At 38.5% G+C, this 19,761-nt stretch overlaps 1 protein-coding gene across 1 annotated transcript in view; it reads right to left on the bottom strand.

The window, feature by feature from the left end:
- The window catches only part of LOC148829168 (voltage-dependent calcium channel subunit alpha-2/delta-4-like), a 205,026-nt gene extending 186,481 nt beyond the window's left edge, over positions 1-18,545 (bottom strand). Inside the window, exons 1-2 of the mRNA XM_088923114.1 lie at positions 18,415-18,545; positions 1,879-1,960 (exon numbers count right to left, since the gene is read on the bottom strand). Of these exons, the coding sequence (XP_088779240.1) occupies positions 1,879-1,960; positions 18,415-18,545 (213 nt within the window). The remainder of the gene's footprint in view (positions 1-1,878; positions 1,961-18,414) is intronic.
- Between the last annotated feature and the right edge of the window lie 1,216 nt (positions 18,546-19,761).

Here is a 19,761-nt window from a genome sequence, read left to right on the forward strand (position 1 = left end):
CTTTTTGCACACCCCAGCTTGATCTCCATGAGGCACACAGGCACACAGACAGGGAGAGAGAAGCTTGGGGTCAGAGCTCAGGGTCAGCCATTTATACGGCACCCCTGGAGCAGCTGGGGTTAAGGGCCTTTAAAATGTACTGTATAATAATAATAACATCACTTTATTAACCCTTTACAATGTCTTGCATTAGGAATTATCTTTTCACATACCCCAGCTTGCTCTCCATGAGACACACAGACAGGGAGAGAGCCTGGGGTCAGAGCGCAGGGTCTGCCATTGTACGGCGCCCCTGGAGCAGTTGGGGTTAAGGGCCTTGCTCAGGGGCTCAACAGAGTAGGATTCCTCTGCCGGCTGCAGGATTTGAACCGGAACCTTCCAGCCACAGGCGCAGATCCTTAGCCACAGAGCCACCACTCCACTCAGAGCCTACGATAGGCCTTAGAGCCTTAGATAAAACGGATTAGTTCTGTCCATGGTTTCTTGGAGTTAACCAGCTGTATTATTCACTCTTTCCAGACTAAATTTAAGAGATGATGAATTGTGGTAAACAAGCTGACTAGGATGACTACTTTCTATGACCTTTCGAATCAAAAGCTGAGCGAGTGGTTGCCGTTATATTAAGATTTTTGGTGTAGCTTGAAATGTAAGTAACTGAAGAGAAAATCCCGTATCGCTTAATCTGCTGTACAGTATGTTTAGGTTTTATTTCCTTGAGATCCTATGGAGTGAAATGGATGTTTAAACCAAAGGAAATGAGTAGTAAAGGAGAATTCTTTATTTTTTTCCACAGCTAAACAATTTTTACTTACACCGAGGGCAGAATTGTAAAATATAATGGGAATCCTGATTACTGCTTGGCTGAGGGCTACTGACAGAACAGGATGTCAAATGCACAGTATGTATTATTCCTTTCCCTTTTATCTTCTAAAGGATTTCCTATTATTAATTCTGATCAACTTCATTTTACCCTTTACCGTTCTTTTTTACATTCTTTTATATTAAATTCTGAAGAAAACAACCTTAATATACTGCATAATACTTTTGGATGTCTCATGTATATTTTCCTTTTTACCGGCCATTGCAATTAATTGGGGCCCATTTTCTCAGTTAGATGCTATCCTTTCATTGAAGCTTATTTTTGATTTGATCAAAGGCAGCTCCTGGCATACTTTACATTTCCCATGTATTTATTATTGTCTTTAAAAGTTTTGCATAAGACAGTGTTTGTTGACTGTTGCAAACAGTGAAGTCAGTATCCTTCAAAGGACTTTTTTTTAAATAACCGAACTTAAAACTTAAGAGCTTTCATGAAAGTACCACAAAATATTTTATAAAATCTTCCATTTCAGTGATAAAAACTGTTAAATACAAATTTGAGAAAAAATGCTTTATCTCCCTCATTACAAAACAGCTGTTAGCCCAGACTCTCAAATTGAAACCAGATGAAAATTAAATGAAATGTGATGCATGCAACACACTACACTATGTACGATATTATAATAAATTAGCAATTTTACTGCACCTGCGCCATTAGTCTTCTTGACTAAAAAGAAAATATATCTTCCTTGAATTGTTTCTCACACAGATAATGATTTAACAAAGGTACCACAGATGCATTACAGTTTTGCTTATCTGCAGTCTTTGATGCTGTCTACTGAAGACCCAAAACTATCATACCCATTATAACCATTATAACCCACTTGTACTCTATACCAGTCACTATGCTCTTTCTGCAGTTAGTGTATTATTTTAGTAACTGCAAAGCATCTAGGAATGTAATCTCCAGCACAATATATTTTTTATGAAGGTTCTCTATTAAAATTGTATAGTGAATACAGTTTCCATGGTTAATAATAAAATTAATGCTTGTCTTACCTTTTGTAGTAAAATAGATCCAGAGTATTTTGTGGTTAAAGAATATAGTTCTCCTCCAAATGCACTGGCCCATAGTTGTACCCTAAGGCATAAAAAACATAATTTATTTTGTGTGTAGCCTCTTGCAAACAGTGAATCAATACACTTTATCTGTTTTTATTGCTTATTTTTATCAGTTATTATTAAACTCTGTCATCTCATAGCAAGTTTAAATCATTTCAGCATAGCAAAAAAGTGGTATTTCTACATAACATAATCAATGACAGTACAGTAATGCTGTTACCTGTTACATGAATATATGCCTTCATAATTGAAAAGGAAAGGTAACAGATGCAGAGCCTTGCAAAATTATTTAATTATTTATTTGTTGCTTTTAAGCTTGCAGCCTTGAATTGATATTTGGTATTCACACAACCTACAACACAGTCAAAGCAAAGAATGAAAAGAAAGACGTAAACAGGAAAGAAAAATATAAAAGGCATAATTACAAATCTATTCAATCCATTTAACAATAGCAAAGCTTAATTAATGTAGGTGTACAAAATTATTTTAAAGAGCCACACAATTAGTTGTTTGGCCAGTATCTGTGTGCAATAACAGTGCAGTACACTGTAACAGTACAGAGAAAATACACCCGACTGTAGGGTCCATCAGATATTAATTGCTGCTTCAGTCAGGTAGTAAATATCGGCAAAAAAGTAGTAATGAATATTAAGGAGCTTTTGTGGTCAGATGAGATGAATATCTTTTTGGCGTGAAAGCATTACTGTACATCTTATGCTTACCCAACATAATACATCACTCAGTCAACACCATCCCTACTGTCAAGTACTGTGTGTCATACTATAGATCTGCTTGTCTTGAAGGACAATAACTGAAAAGTTACACTGGATTGATTTAAGAATAAGAAAGTGAAAGTCATTGAGTGGCATAGTCCTGTCTTGAATCCTATTGAAAATATATGGATAGACCTGTAAACTGATCTCCATTAGCGATCTCTAAGCATCTTGGGAGAGTTTAGCAAATCTGCAAACATGAACAGGCCAAGAATCCACCACCCTGAGTGGCAAAATTAGCACAAACACACCCTGGTAGTGCAGTGGTTAACTATTCCTGTTTTTTTTCTTGGTGCTCTGACTTCCTCTCACAGTCCAAAGATGTGCTTGCAGGTTAATATGTTTCTGTAAATCGACCCTGGTGTGAAGGTCTGCGTGTTTTTTGTCTGGGTGTGCCCTGAAAAATGGACTGGTGTCCCATCCTGGCACCACCATAACCCTGAAATGGATAAAAGGTTATAGAAAGCGAGTGGGTGATGTCTTTGCAGCTCAGATTGTTTCCAAAGATGCTTCCACCAAATATTTCACAGGTATGAATGCATTTGCAATCGGCATATTTAATTTTTCTGTAGTTTTTAGAGACATTTTATGAAGTTGCCAGTTTAAGCATTTAGGTTTTGAATAAAATATTTGAAGGCAGTATTTTGCAACTTCACTAAATGGGACACCATAGGAAGAGTCTGAATACATGGCACTGAATACCTGATATTCTACAAACACATACTGTGTGTCAGACAGATTATCTGGTTCTCAGTTTACTAAATTATTTCAATCATCACTTTCTAGGATGAAAGAGCATTTACAAAACTCTGAATTCTTAGGTATCATTTTCAAATAGGCATACTTTTTTTTTAATAATGGGCATTACTTTTTAGAAATAGAGCGACTGGCCTTGTTTGAGATGCAGAGTGCCAAAATGAATGTCTTCAAGGGCCTTTGTAGATTTGATATGAGATATTATTAACACAGTTTTAATTAATGTATTATTAACACTGCCCCCAGTTATCTCAAGGGTGTAACCTTAAATGTAGGACGTGTACAGTATATTCTGATACAATTGTCGTCCATAAAAAGTACAACCGTTGCAGTGTTTTTCCACTTAAGGGAAAAAAAATACACTTGACGTCTTGAACTGTACCTAGCTGCACTGCTCACAGTGGTGTGAAAAAGTGTTTGCCACCTTCCTGATTTCTTATTTTTTTGCATGTTTGTCACACTGAAATGTTTCAGATCATCAAACAAATTGAAATATTAGACAAAGATAACACAAGTAAACACAAAATGCAGTTTTTAAATGATGGTTTTTATTATTAAGGGAAAAAAAAATCCAAACCTACATGGCCATGTGTGAAAAAGTGATTGCCCCCTAAACCTAATAACTGGTTGGGCCACCCTTAGCAGCAACAACTGCAATCAAGCGTTTGGGATAACTGGCAATGAGTCTTTTACAGCGCTGTGGAGGAATTTTGGCCCACTCATCTTTGCAGAATTGTTGTAATTCAGCCACATTGGAGGGTTTTCGAGCCTTAACCGCTTTTTTAAGGTCATGCCATAACACCTCAATCGGATTCAGGTCGGGACTTTGACTAGGCCACTCCAAAGTCTTCATTTTGTTTTTCTTAAGCCATTCAGAGGTGGACTTGCTGGTGTGTTTTGGATCATTGTCCTGCTGCAGAACCCAAGTGCGCTTCAGCTTGAGGTCACGAACAGATGGCCGGACATTCTCCTTCAGGATTTTTTGGTAGACAGCAGAATTCATGGTTCCATTTACCACAGCAACTCTTCCAGGTCCTGAAGCAGCAAAACAGCCCCAGACCATCACACTACCACCACCATATATTACTGTTGGTATGATGTTCCTTTTCTGAAATGCTGTGTTACTTTTACGCCAGATGTAATGGGACACACACCTTCCAAAAAGTTCAACTTTTGTCTCGTCAGTCCACAGAGTATTTTCCCAAAAGTCTTGGGGATCTTCAAGATGTTTTCTGGCAAAACTGAGACGAGCCTTTATGTTCTTTTTGCTCAGCAGTGGTTTTCGTCTTGGAACTCTGCCATGCAGGCCATTTTTGCCCAGTCTCTTTCTTATGGTGGAGTCATGAACACTGACCTTAACTGAGGCAAGTGAAGCCTGCAGGTCTTTGGATGTTGTTGTGGGCTTTTTTGTGACCTCTTGGATGAGTCGTCGCTGCGCTCTTGGGGTAATTTTGGTCGGCTGGCCACTCCTGGGAAGGTTCACCACTGTTCCATGTTTTCGCCATTTGTGGATAATCGCTCTCACTGTGGTTCGCTGGAGTCCCAAAGCTTTAGAAATGGCTTTATAACCTTTTCCAGACTGATAAATCTCAATTACTCTGTTTCTCATTCCTTCCTGAATTTCTTTGGATCGCAGCATGATGTCTAGCTTTTGAGGATCTTTTGGTCTACTTCACTTTGTCAGGCAGGTCCTATTTAAGTGATTTCTTGATTGAGAACAGGTGTGGCAGTAATCAGGCCTGGGTGTGGCTAGAGAAATTGAACTCAGCTTTCCAAAGATGTGATAAACCACAGTTGATTTATGTTTTAACAGGGGGGGCAATCACTTTTTCACACAGGGCCATGTAGGTTTGGATTTTTTTTTTCCCTTAATAATTAAAACCATCATTTAAAAACTGCATTTTGTGTTTACTTTTGTTATCTTTGTCTAATATTTCAATTTATTTGATGATCTGAAACATTTCAGTGTGACAAACATGCAAAAAAATAAGAAATCAGGAAGGGGGCAAACACTTTTTCACACCACTGTATATCCTATGTGTGGTGATTGCCACCCACACTATATTAGGGGAGATGAGGCTCACGTTGTAGCTCAGTAGCAGACAGTTCGCGCTGCGGATGTAAAGTGTGTATCTGAGCAGGGTTGACAAGGGACCTTTGATGTTAAGTGAGACTTACTGGCCTGCTGTCAATCTGCATCTGCAGGATTATGTGATGATGCTAATGACACGATAGGACTTTCAACTGGGCATCCAAGGAAGAGATTAGGCGATAAGGGCTTGGGCCACACTCAAGCATTCTGTTCCTTTGACATGTCAGGAGACGAGGAGGTTGTAACCTAACTTGGGCACACAGGAAAGAGAACTGACAGTTTATTTCATGTTCTCATGTAATTAGAGACTCCGGAGTGGCTCATCCAGTACAGGTGCTCACTCATATACAGGCTGAGCCGTTTGATCAAGGGCTCGAGTCTTGGTCACGTGACTGGCCAACTGGGACAGGGATTCCCCAAGGGGTGAGAGTTTGACTCATGAGCTCCCCAAGAGTCAAAACTCACACTTGAGTGAGTTTTGCTGAGGGTAGAGTGGAGTCAGTCAACCAGGGAGTAAAGTGAAGCTGCCATTGAGGGATATGCCTCTTCTCCTGTCAGTCATGCTGTTTTAAATCAGGTAGGTAGAAAAAAAGCTATTTGGCTATTCTGAATAAATATGTAAAACACAAAATAAAACAGTTATATTCTCCTTCAAAACATTTCCTAATTTAACAGAAAATCTGAAACCTAATTTTCATTAGCCTCTTTCAGGCATAGTGTGTGCGTGCGTGTTAAAGCAGCCTGGTATTCGCTAAGGCCGGTCACTGCGTTTGTGTTAAAACAGCAGCTGATTCAGTAAAGCTGGGGGCAAAGGCTGCAGTTGTGTGTTATGGCAAGTGGATGACGACAACTGGACAACTGCTAGGTAACACAGCCTGGTAGAGCAAGGTAGAGAAGAGGCTCTAGCCACTGTATGGCAACAAAATTCTGAAGGACAGCCTGGCTGAATATGGAGAAGAGTAGCAGAGTATGGTCCAAGTCCAACCAAGGTTGATGCTGACACAATATCCAGGAGCGCCAGTAGCTGCTACATTTCTTTGCTGTTGTGATGCTCTGACAAGAGGAGGTGGGCATCTGCTAAGGCTGTAAAGACACCACAGAACCAGGGGCTGCGATGTCCGATGTCTATGAATGTTTGTTGCTGTGGAGTGCCGACAATGGTTGGTGGCTGTCTGTGTGCAGTTAGTACACCACAGAGCCAGGACTGGGAATTGGTTTTCCACTGCTACTACCCTTGAGAGGCTAGAGTGCATACAGAATGTTTTCCATACCCTGGTGCCCTGTGTCCATGAGCGAGTGGTCAAGGGGCAGGCAGTATGAAACAAGCATACTGGTTGCCTGGATACTGCGAGCGAGGGGCTCAGTGATTCTAACATTCAAGCTTGGCCATGACCCTGGTGGGGGTCATTAAAGCTAGTGCCGGGGTATTGGGAATGAGTTATGACATGCCAGCGGGAGGCGGTGAGCTTTGTAGACAGATCTCTGGGCAACAAGATCTCACAAGATCTGGGCAACTTTAGATGTCTTCAGTTCAGCTATCACTCCAAAGGAGAATGGATGAAGAAATTAACTTGCAACAACTCAGTTAGAACACGAATCTAGTGTAATATCCTGGAAGTGGGCCGATGACAACACTAAACGCAGAGGAGATTGCATAAAAAGGGGCAAAATTACCTACAAATTATAACAGAAAATGTGCCTGCTGGTCTGAGGTGGACATGAATCTGCCAGGACCCAAACTATTTCACATCACAAAATACAGTATGTATATAATTTTACTAGGCGATTTGAACTCTTAATGAGTTCTGAGTTCTGTTCCTGATTTCAACTGAGCACTGTCCCTGGACTGAGCATCAAATCTCTTTTCCTCCTTTCTCTGTAACTGTTGCTTAATTTGTTAATTGGATACACCCATAAGCCTATCTGAACCACAGTGCTCTGCGTCCTTCTTTTCTGGTAAACTTGATTTTCACCCATGTTTGTCTTAGCTTTGAATTGAACTGCCTGTTCCTGTTGCCACAGCTTCAGCAGGGAGAGTGCAACAGTTCCCTTGAAAGATATTTGGAAATAGAGCAGATCTATATTAATTTGAGACACATAACATGAGGGTTTACCACGTCATAATTTGTCTCCTCTGTTTGTTTATAAAGGTGGAAAATTCTGCCTTGCATTAATACATTTTGATATGGGTCATGGTTCGTATGCACGTATGTCTGAAATCAGGAACAGAACTCAGAACTCACTAAGAGTCACTAAGAGTTCAACTATAGTTGAATTGGTCAAGATCCCAGGCCAGCAGTGATCTGAGTCAGATTAAACTGGGATTCCCTGAGGAACACCGTATGTGCTTGAACATACAGTATATCCAGAAAATGAATAATAATAATAATACTGAAGTATGATAAAATGGATTTTGAAGTCCCATACAATGAGAAAGATGGATTAGCCAGTCTGGGGAATTAAATTCTGTCAAGAGAATTATAAGACCAAAATAGAGTAATAACACTGATGTTACTGGAGCCTCCAATTATTCACCACTATCACTAAAATAATTATGACTAATTATGACTAAAAAATTCAAATCCTTTTAATTAACATCCTATTGAATTCTCTAGTTTTCCTAAGTGGAATTCCTATTGTATTTTTTAAAACAATTTTCCAATTCTCAATCCAAAATGTCAATCGCAGTTTTCCAATAAAAGGCCCTTTCCCCTTGTCCATTGTTTAGTTTTGGACTTTGATATTAAGAATAAATACATTTAAAATTTACTGTGTAAAGAAAGAAAACATCAAAGCAAGCCAGGAGTCTGTGCAGTTATGCACAGTTATGCAGTTATGCATCACAGCATACATTCTTCACTCTGGATTCAATTATTCCTGCACAAAGAAAAGTTTTATAAACACTTGGAGTCATTTACAAGAAATTTAGTTATCCAAACAGTTATAAATTGACACTTCCAAAATTGCCAAATCTTGGGATAGTGTTACAAGTATTACTACAAATAATTATTGGGAATTATTAGAAATTAAATGACATCCTTTTTTATCTGCAATTATCTAGTTATTTCCAATAATATGGCTAATAACGTTCTGGCATTTCAAGATTTTTAATTGGGAAAAGAAGCAACTGAATACAAAAGAAAATATATTTCCTCTTGTTTTGAGCAATTAAGTTCAAAACATTGATCAGGAGTTTAAAGATACATCCGTTCACCCTTTTTCTAACTGCTTCGTCCATCAGTGTCATGGGGGAGCTGAAGTCAGTTCCAGCAAACAACAGGCAAACAAACGTGAGACAGACACCCTAGACAGGACAGCAATCCATCACAGGGCACACTCGGACATGAACACAGCCACGCACACACTCATACCAGGGCTAATTTACCCAGCAGTCAATTAACCTACACACTTTGAACTGTGGGAGGAAACCGATGCAAAGATGAGGAGAACATCTTTTGCAAACACTGCACAACTAAGGTATTTTCTTTCAACTCAAGACACAGAGAAACTAATACACGCTTTTGTATACAGCAGATTAGATTACTGTAATGCCCTACTATCAGGGAGCACCTATCACACTTTCAACACCTTACAGCGAATTCAAAACTTGGCAGCTAGAATTGTTACCAGGATTAGAAAGTAAGACCACATAACACCTATATTTAGCTCTCTGCATTGGCTTCCTGTTAGGTTCAGGGCAGACTTCAAAATTCTTTTACTTACTTATAAGGCTCTCAGAGGTCAGGCACCTATAACTCCTCTATTTAATGGAGCTGATTAGTGTATACAATCCAAGTCGCCCCCTTACATCACAAAACTCAGGTCTTCTTCTTATTACACATATTAATTAAAAAAAATGGCGGTAAAGCCTTTAGCTACAGGGCCCCTAGTTTATGGAATAGACTGCCAGCCTATGGCTGCTGTACAGGCCATTGTGTGTCTCAGTGTTGGCCCACCAGGTAGATACATCTGTACAGACCAAACTATCCTATTCTCCTCCCCACATGTCCAGATGGTGACCAAGCTGGGCACCATCTGAAGTGGATGCTGCATCACTGCCATGGATCCAAGAGGGACATCATGAATACAGCTATCGTTTAGGAAGATTTGCCGGTCTATAGAGATCTGCATGGAGTACTGGCACACAGAAGGACATGATGGAAGACCTAATACTCCACATTTAGTACTTTTTTAGAATTGTATAATCTTAGCATTCCCAGAGGGGTTGGGCAGCCAGTTGACCTTGGACCCCTAGAGCTTTCTTTCTCCTTACAGAGGGGTTTTTGGTTCCTCTCCCCTGTTGCCTTCTGGCTTTTTCTCTTTCTGTATTGTAATGTCATGTATTGTTACTCAGCTTTGTTAAGTGCCTTGGGGCAACCTTGTTGTGAAAGGTGCTATATAAAAATAAATTGAATTAAATGTAATTGAATTTAATTAATATATTAATATTAAATGATATATGAATTATATAATTAGAAAACATTTTATTAACAAGCTTTGAAGAACACATAATAAATACCTCACAAACAAGAACAAGATGCACATAAGACAACATATTTTAGCATTGAAAGTACCGGCGTGAAATGTGAAACTGATAACTTCTCCCCTCAAGTAGTCTACATGTCCAGCTAGGAAATTTGGCTTTTCTAGTTAGTTACATCTGACAGCTTCAAAACCAAACAAAATACAAATGCATTATTACAGTAGTACCTCTGTTTTGAGATTGTTTATCCTTCTTTTCTGTGCTTCCTTTTCTCAGTGCCCATATACTCCTTTTGGAGTACTATATGCATTTACCAGTTGCAACTACCTGCAGAGTACAGGATTTTAATTTTAAACCATTACAACAGTATGCAAGGAAAAGGACACTTGTAATGTTTCATTTCATGTTAGATGTAATGAAAGATTAGTCAAATTGATCATCGCCCTTACTACTTTCCAAAATTAAAAGAACAGCATTCGGTGTAGTAGCAGCAGCTGAAACTGCACTGTTGTCATCGACAGTAAAATAAACCGCTACACTTACACTCAGAACTAATAATATTATAATTGATAACCAACTAACTGTAGCATCCTAGATCAGCACAACAGCAACAGACAGACCCACTGGAGGGAATTTTTGACACACATTTGAATGTACCAAAACAAAACCATGTTGAGTTGCAGTTTGAAGGGGCCACCTCTGGGCCCTAGGCAGTTGTCCAGATCGCCTAAGCCAAGGGCCAGCCCTGGGAGTGATTGATGCAGTCTGTAAAGCATTAGGGACCACATCCATGGAAAGAGAACTGTTGATAATATTGACATTTAGAGGGCAGATGTCTGGTAGGCAAGCTTTTAGTAAAAAGGTAGGAATGGGATTTAGGCAACAATAAGTTGTTTTACAGCTGTTAATAATTTGTGTAATTTGATCTGAATTAACTACAGTAACCTAAATTCGGGTAAATCAGGTATGGAGTGTATATTTATAGAAAAACTAGAGCATAAATAGATGTTTAAATCAGATACAAGGCTAGGGAGTGATTCAGATAATTGTAGATTTGTAGCATCAGTCTTGGATTGCAAGATTTGCAAAAACAGAGGTCAGGGGTGGAAGAGAGAGTAAATTGTCAGGGGGGATAATGAGCTGATTAATAACAGAGAAAAGGACTTAATGAGTCTAGAGCTGATTGAATCTGAGATAGAGAAAGATCATTATACGTTCTGAATCACGTTTTTTTATATATGCTCTCCAGACACCTTCCAGCTAGTTTCAAAGAGCAAAGTTCAGGTATATACCATGGAGAGGAGCACTTAAAGGAAACTACATAAGTTTTAAGGAGATGGTATTCATCCAAAGTACTAGTCAATGCACTGTTAAAATTACTGACCAGGTCAGCTGTCGATGACGACCAGACTTCAACAAGGGGAGAACAAAGGATAGCATTCGAGAAATCACAGCAGTTCACAGATTTCAGATTTCTAAAACTGTGTATTTACATTTCATAGAAGAAAGAGGGTTACAGACATCAATATAATTAGAATTGTGATCAGAAATTTGCAGTTCAATGTCATGGAGCATAGACCAGATCAAAGGTGTGACCACAGATGTTCAGGTAAAAACATGGGGCAGGACTTAGAAGACGGGTAAACAAGTAAAATCAACAATGGAGTGGAGACAAAGAGTTTAAGAGCAAAGTATTTAAAGGAGGTGACAGAATAAACTAATGGCTCTTTGCTAATCTTATCCGTCCCATAAATTACAGCCAAACTACCCCTGCAATGGGTAGAGCAGGGTTTCACTAATTAAGTAAAACCTGCAGGAACAGTTTGATCAAATAAAACAAATTCATTAGTTTGTTGCCAGGTCTCAGTTAAGCACAGAATATCAAGACATCTATCAATAACAATATCAGATTTTCAGCTTTCTTTTTTAGAGAGTAGGTGTTGAAAAGTACAAATCTAATGGCACGTTGATTTACTGGAACCATAAAAGGATTCCTCACATGATGTAGCAGTCTCAGGTATGGATAACAACACACTAGTGTTTATGGTGCAATGCTGGTCCTCTTAGGTAGATGCATAATTTAGTCAGTAGTAATAACTGGATGCAATGTACAATAATAATGGCTATAGTACAGCGCTGATTTAATTTTTAGATACTCCAGTGTCCATTGCCAATTTTAGGCATGATTATAGCTTGTCCTAGTTTCCTTTGTTCTTCCTTATTCTAAACTGAACAGCTTCCAAGAGTCCACAAAACGATGTCAAAAACAGCTACTCCTCTAACTAAAAATTCAGAGATTAATGACACGCAGGTTTCCCTTTGAAAAATAGCACAAAGCAGGAGAAAGCAAGTTGTACAAACCAAATACTGTACAACTGAAAATTTTCTTAAGTTTCCCATTACAGAAGTTACTACATAAAACAACTTATAAAAAATATAAGCCAAGCAAATCTATTTAGGACTACAGTGGATGTGCTCATTGGGAGTTGTTGTGTCTGAATCACTGTGTTATTTAAACCAAAGGCACAGTACTGTACCAGGCTTCTGAATTAATGAGCCCTCTGCCTTTATTGAAATCCCTAAAGTTATTGTTTTTCTAAGAGCACAACCAGGGAAATTCTTCTAATTAGAGTGTAAATGGGCTAATTAGAAATGGGAAAGACAAGCGTATTTGTTTCTATGCATAAACCAGACAACCTTCCCATCTGCACCAGAAACATTTGGCGTTTCCTGAACAGCATGCTGCCATTATCTTGTTCCTATGTTATCTTCTTTTAAATCTTGGGACAAGGTTTTCCAAACCAGCTAGATTCCAGTCCAACTGAGCATTATCATCTAAATGAAGCCTTATTTGATCTAACAATTGATTAGAATATTTCCAAGTTTTCTTTCTACTCAAATGTTTGGGATTTTATTTTATTCATGAAAGGCAAAAGCTGGAACCCAACAAACAATTTAAATTCATCCTATTATTAAGACAGCTATGGGCTCGATTGTGTAACTGAGAGCTTGGCTGGAATCAGACCAAGCAGGTGTGTAATTCACCAACACCAGGACTGGAACAAACCGTCTTAGAACACTGATAAACGATCGTCCAGGTATGCAGTAGAAGCTTGTAATAAGGCTCGACCGTTCAGCCAGAAATGAATAAAAATTAAGTTTCTATTACCAGGAATTTCCCAGGATGAGACTCAGCTTTAAATATGTTACAAAATGTCCTTCTGCTGTATTCTTTGGGTGAGATGCAAAGCTTTATAGTTTGTGCCTACGTCTTTGTAAATCACTATGGATGATGGTGTCTTAAAAGATTTAGTTGAAATATTGGGAAGACCATAAACACCTGAAATATGATCCGAAAAGAGTTTTAACCATCCGGTTTTCCCCAAATGGTAAGAATCAGAAAGTATGCATAATAAAGTTAGTGTTCATAGTTATATTATGATGAGAATCTAGGGTTGTACAAACAAAACCTTTCGTTTTTCTAGGAAATCAAGTTTCACCCTATTCAAAATAATACTATAAATGCATATATACAGGAGACTGAAAGTAAACCTTTCTTTTATAACATATTCTTCCACAAAGGTTTTTGCAGACTTATACAATCCCCTGAAGGCTAATCATGTCTAGAAATACCCTAATGTTGAACACAACCTACTGTATAAAGCTGAAGGACACTTCAGCTGTGCTAGATGGGCTTAATGGCCTCCTCTCATCTGTAAATCTCTATACTGTATGTTCTTATGCTATTCTGAACTATGGAGTGCAGTGGGTGGCACTTCAATCACACTTTCACTATGTGTGCTTGCTATGAGGGATTCATTGTTTTAACCCATCCATATCTTTGCAGAGGTGCTGTTATTTATGAGCCTGCATTTGCTACAACAAATGGGATGTAATAGGTAGGAATAGTCTTCAGCAAACAAGACTATTATTAGAGAAGCTTTTGTTTATATCTTTTACATATCTTTGCCAAGGTTAGGTCCTTCATGGAAGACTTGTTTTTGGCAAGATAGCTATTTAACGCTCCTGAAGTTCTTTGAGGTATGTGATTTCTGTGATCATTTATTTCAAGAGCACAATAATGCCTGTATCCTGATCAGTTCGCATTTTTTGTCTTATAATTTCCTCGACACTTAGATAATTTAGAGACCCTCTACCTTAATTCCTGATTTCTAGCATGTTCTGTCTTCCTCTACATACAAGGCAAGTAAAAGTATTTAATCTGTTGCAGTGTTGTGACTCAAAATAAAGGTTGATTGGTTGCTTGTTTCAGAGCACTTCTGAGTCTGTTTTGTCCTATTCCAGTTGAGCTCTGTATTGTATCATCAAGCTCCTAATGAATCCAAGTGTTCTTATTTACACACAATTGTGAAGCAGATTTCAGCTCTTAAACAGAAATAAAAAAAAACCCTCACATTTTACCAGAACCAATCTCAAACAAACACAGTCTCTTAAAAATGTCAACATTTTAGGAGGTGGAAACAATACAGTCAAATTAATTAAATTATTGGCAACGAAAACAACAGTATTCCAGGATAAAGCTAGAAAATCGGCTCTAGAATAACAGTGTTAAAACAAGCTAGGCTAAAACATTAAATATATTCAAACTATTAATATGACTCCACAGTGGAACTGGACTGATATAGTCTGAAAGTGTAGCATATGAAATTAATACCTCTTATTTAATGTACTGTAAAATGTCATACAATACATTTTCTCCAGCCAGCCAATTCAGGGTTGCAGGGGAGCCAGAGCTTACCCCAGTAAGCAACAGACACAAGACATATACTGTACACCAGTCCATCACAGGGCAGACAAACACAAACATGCACACACTCACACCAGTGCCAATTTTCCCAGACGACAATTAACCTATCAGTATATCGTTAAACTATGAGAGGAAACCAGAACACCCAGCAAAAACTCTCATGAACACAGGGGGAATATACTGTACAAACATCACACAGATAGCACCCCAGGTCCAGAATTAGCAATGTTAACAACTGCACCACCATGCCTTCCAATACAGATTATGTGTGTTCCTTAAGGTTAAATTATAGCTTGGCTTATGAAAACTGATGCCCAAATGTGACATGAAGCTGTTTGGCACACTGGGCAACTAAATCTCTGTGTTTAACATATAGTCCCGGTCAGCTAGAGGATGAGGTTTTTAGATCCTGTCCTACTTGAGCCACATGGAATTATCGTTTTCATTTCACCTCAATTTTAAATTATATAATTGTACACTGGACCAATTCAAAGGCTAATGAACCACAAGACAAGTACAGTATTTCAAGATTAACTTGATATCAAATGCTATTCAAACATTTTGCCATTAGACTTGGTAAAATAAGGGTTTAGAGACATCTGCTTTCTACCTCTGTTTGCGTAAATATAGTGTATAAAAGATTTATCGAAGAACAATATCTGGTCAGCAGGACAGTCAACCATAAACTATAAAAACACAGGGTGACTGCTGTCAGATTACCTTGTTGGGGATTCACTGTTAGCACTCTAGTGCACCTCTTTTAAAGAGCCTACAGTATGTAAACTGTTGTCTTAATACTCAACACATAATTGGTGAGTGAGGAGCTGTATCATGCTAAGCACTAAGCACACAAATCACTTTAGTTCTCACTTGAGATTACAACAATATGACTACCCCAATACTAAATTGTGAAACTTTCCCTTTGTATTTTGTAAATTTAACCTCACAACTTTCTGCTTCACTAAGTTTGTGCTAAGGAGGAAGTTCCCAATTAGCAAGTTTAAAGTAGTGCCTTTAAACTTGCAGTACAGTATATCTAACCATACACCTCTTTTCACAGCAGATGTCTCTATTAACCAACTTTGCTAATGCAGCTTCTGTTTGAACAACACTGGATAAAGGCAGAAATATCCTACCACTGTGGTTCTTTTTTCTATGAAGATTTCAGGATGATTTGAGGACAGGAAATTCAACTATGAATTATTGTTTGTTTGTTTTTTGGAAACAGGACAGCATGGTTGTACAGTAGTTTTGTTTAATATATTAAAATATAGAATACTTCATTAGCCAAAAGAATTTTATATGATCAGGCAGATCAATGAGCTCATATTCCTTATATAGTTCTGAGACTCTAAACTTTGTTTCAGGGAATGGATTGAGAAATGTTTAATGGTTAATGCACTTAATGGAATATCACAGGAATTTGTATTAGAACGGATTCTTATTATTTTTGAATGACTTACATGGTAGGTACTGTATAGTATGAAGAATAGATGGTAACCTACTGTATGATGTGATGTCCAGTTGACTAAGAGTAGGACAAAGGTTACAAACAGGAGAAGGACATTCATTGCTAGTAGCTAATTGAGGGTGTTTCTTAAAGGAAGTCGGGCTATCAGATTGAACAATATAAGTCTTGTTCCAAGCTCTCAGAGCTTTTTGTGCAAGGAAGTGCCCTCAGTAACACATCCCTTTTCTTTCCAAGTGCCCTATAGTTTATTTTTTTACTATTGATCTTGAAGGGGTCAATTTGATGGACTTCCTAAAAACTTCCTAAAAATTTTAAATACTAGTTTCCTCTTTTCAAGGAGATTCAGTTCTCTTGACTGGTTAATAAGCTGATAGTTTGTAACAGTTCAAGTGCAGCAATGTTTTAAATTTGTTTGTAAAATTACAGCCACAGTATGCAGTATTCAGGGTTGTAATAATACATTGCAGAATTGCACATTTTATAATTGTAATAACTTCATACAGTTGAAATTCTAAACTTTTAATTATCTTTACAGTCTGCTGGCCTGCATGTTTTCCATATTTTCTACTGGAGGAAAATGATGTATCGACATAAATACCTAAATCCTTTTCAGAACTCGCTTCTTTAAGCTCAGTCTTATATTTATAGTTTGTGTTTTTGCTACTCATATCATATTCTGAATCTACATCTGATCTGTGTTTGCCTGCATATGGACATTGTTGAAGTCTCTGTGTCCCATTGTTGCTTTGAAATGGCTGCTCCTATTTTGATATCACCTGCAAATATTGTATATATATATTATATTATATTGTATATATCTATCCAGGAAAAATATAAGAACAGATTCAAAGACTGATTAAGGATTGATTCCTTAATTTTCTATTTGATTTAAAATCTCCCTTAGAGCAGAAACTTTTCAAAGATATCTTGCACTACTAGTAAAAATGGAATGTATTATACCTGTATACCTGTACATAGGCTTATACTTTGCAAGGCAGTTTGTTTCTACATTAGCTCTGTCTACCTAAAAATGATTCACAGATTTCAAATCACTCTGAGATGAAAGTAAAACATCATTGTCAGATACAGTAAGAGCCTGTACAGCTGATTGCATTTACATCATTTGCTTTCACAGAGGATAAAAATAAGCTGTGGGACACCTGTTCATGTTTAGCTCTTCTGAATATTAATTTTTCATACAAGCTCTAATAGGTGATCCTTTAGGAAGGAGCAGTTTTGAACGTAAAACATTCAACATTTTTGGACTTGTGAAAAAGTGAAAAAAATATGTCGCTCGAAAAAAAACAGATCTATGTTAGTGACCGTTTACTTAACTTTATAGTCATATAATATGTTGTAGGCATGAGTTTTTTTTACAATACAGCTATACAACCACCAGTGTTGAAGCCCTACACTGTAACTGCTGACTTGCTCAAACACACAGATTTCCTCTATGCAGCCCTTCACCTGAATTAGTGAAGGTATTCCGGGCAGCTGTATCAACACCTAAAACAACACTGCAACACTTGCTATTATTTTTTCTACTGAGTTATTAAAAATGATTAACTTATCTGTGTTCCGGGTCTACATTGTAGTTTTATTATTTAACAGGCTTTTTTTTGTTTATTGATCTTATCTTCAACTATTATTCTAATAAGAAGAAGTAAAAAATAAGAGATATTGAGGTCAGTTGTATCCTAGAGCTACAGAGCATACCAGCATTTCTGATTATTACCGACTTACAGAACACTGCTGCTGTTCTGTGCTCCGGGCCTATATTGTTCTTTAATTATCAGCAGTACCCTTAATTATTTTGTATATTATTAGGATAAGAAGAGGAAGAAGAGGTAGGATAATTACAAGAGGGATGATTCCAATGTAGCATTTCCAGGCAAATAAAACGCAGGCATCAGCTGTTCTTTCCTAAATGATGAGCATACTTTGAATCATTCAATCCTGGTAAACATTTTACCAAGTGAATTGAACTGGATCCATTCCCTTCATAACATTATTATTTCTAAGACTGGTCCCCACCTCCTGCCAAGGGGCCTCAAATGCATGGAAGATCACTTCAATTTAAGGAACAAAGGCAAACATAAAGTGAAATTAGTGAGTTGGGGCAGCACTTACGTTTCAGTCGGGATCCTGGGCTGTGCATTTGCCGAGTAACAGAGACAGCTGGAGCAGATAATCCAGAGAATGACCCGCAGCCTTGCTGTCCTTCTCAGTGTTGCACACCAGCCCCCACAGCACAACATCATTCCTGCAGTTCTGCTCGAGAAAGAAAGAAACGTATCTACGGATATGTACCGCAAAGAAATCCTAAAAGGTCATGTGCAAAGAAGACGAGGTGTCCACCAAAAGCAAACGAATCCTGGTAGATAGTCTGTGGTCTGACATGTTGGCCCAGACTTCTTAGGCTCCTGCGTCTTCCTGAGGTCTTCCTGAGGCTGGGTCAGAGGATCTTGCTGACTGACGCAGTTGAAGGCCGCGCATTCTGCCCACCACTGCCTCTCTGCCTCGGTGCTCCCTCTTCCTTCCTCTCTTCGATCTCATCCTCTTGCCTCTCCTACAACTTTCCCCGTTGCTGTTCCCCGAGGGAGACGTCCAGCGAGAGAGAAGGCACAATCATTCCTCTCCAAAACTGGGAATGCATCCACATGCACTTTATGAACCTCCCCCCCCCACGACGTCTTTTTATGAATCCAACGTGGAAAAATGCTAAGCCAAAGATACCACCACCTTGCTTTCTAGAGCCCAGTTTGCCCCTGAAGACAGGACCTTTTCAATCAGTTTCTTAAACTAGAGGGTCGGAAAGAAAATGGACAGCTGCTCCAGTCGCAGACCACAGAAGCAGCCCAGAGCCCTTTGGCTTCAGTACTGCAGGAGGGAGGGCTGACTGGTCTGCCACACAGTATACAGAATAATCCGGCTGGATTAAATCTCCTCCCAACAGCAGGTTTCTAGAGGTGGTGGTAGATGAGGGCAGCGGGAATAGTGGGGGTTTAGGGGTTGGGTTAGGGGATGTGTCAAAGAGGATTATTGTGATTTCTGAAGACAGGTCTGTGTCTATCCAATCAGAGGTTAGGGGGGAAAAAGAAGACCAGAAGCTTATTTCACACAGGGACTGAGACATCTAGTGGACCTGATAGTGATTTTCTACCATCCTATACAAAGCACATACTGTACTTTAGACACTCCCTCAGAGTCAGTGTCAATTCAGCTACAGAATAAATTGGCTCCAGTGTTAGACATCCTGGAAACCAACACAATGCAGAAAGGACACCACTGGTTTTGTGATTTATTTATACGATTACTTGATTTAGAACAGGGACAAACTGTGGTACTGTGAATTTCTGATTTTAACCCTCTGGTGTTGGGCTCTAAAATATGCTGAACCAGATTTCAATCTGTATAAAAAATGTTGTTCACTCTTTGCTTTTTAAGTCTCAATGTTATTTTTATTCACTCCATGCC

This window comes from Atractosteus spatula, chromosome 8 (genome assembly GCF_055471065.1).
Source record: "Atractosteus spatula isolate fAtrSpa1 chromosome 8, fAtrSpa1.hap1, whole genome shotgun sequence".
Taxonomy (NCBI): domain Eukaryota; kingdom Metazoa; phylum Chordata; class Actinopteri; order Semionotiformes; family Lepisosteidae; genus Atractosteus; species Atractosteus spatula.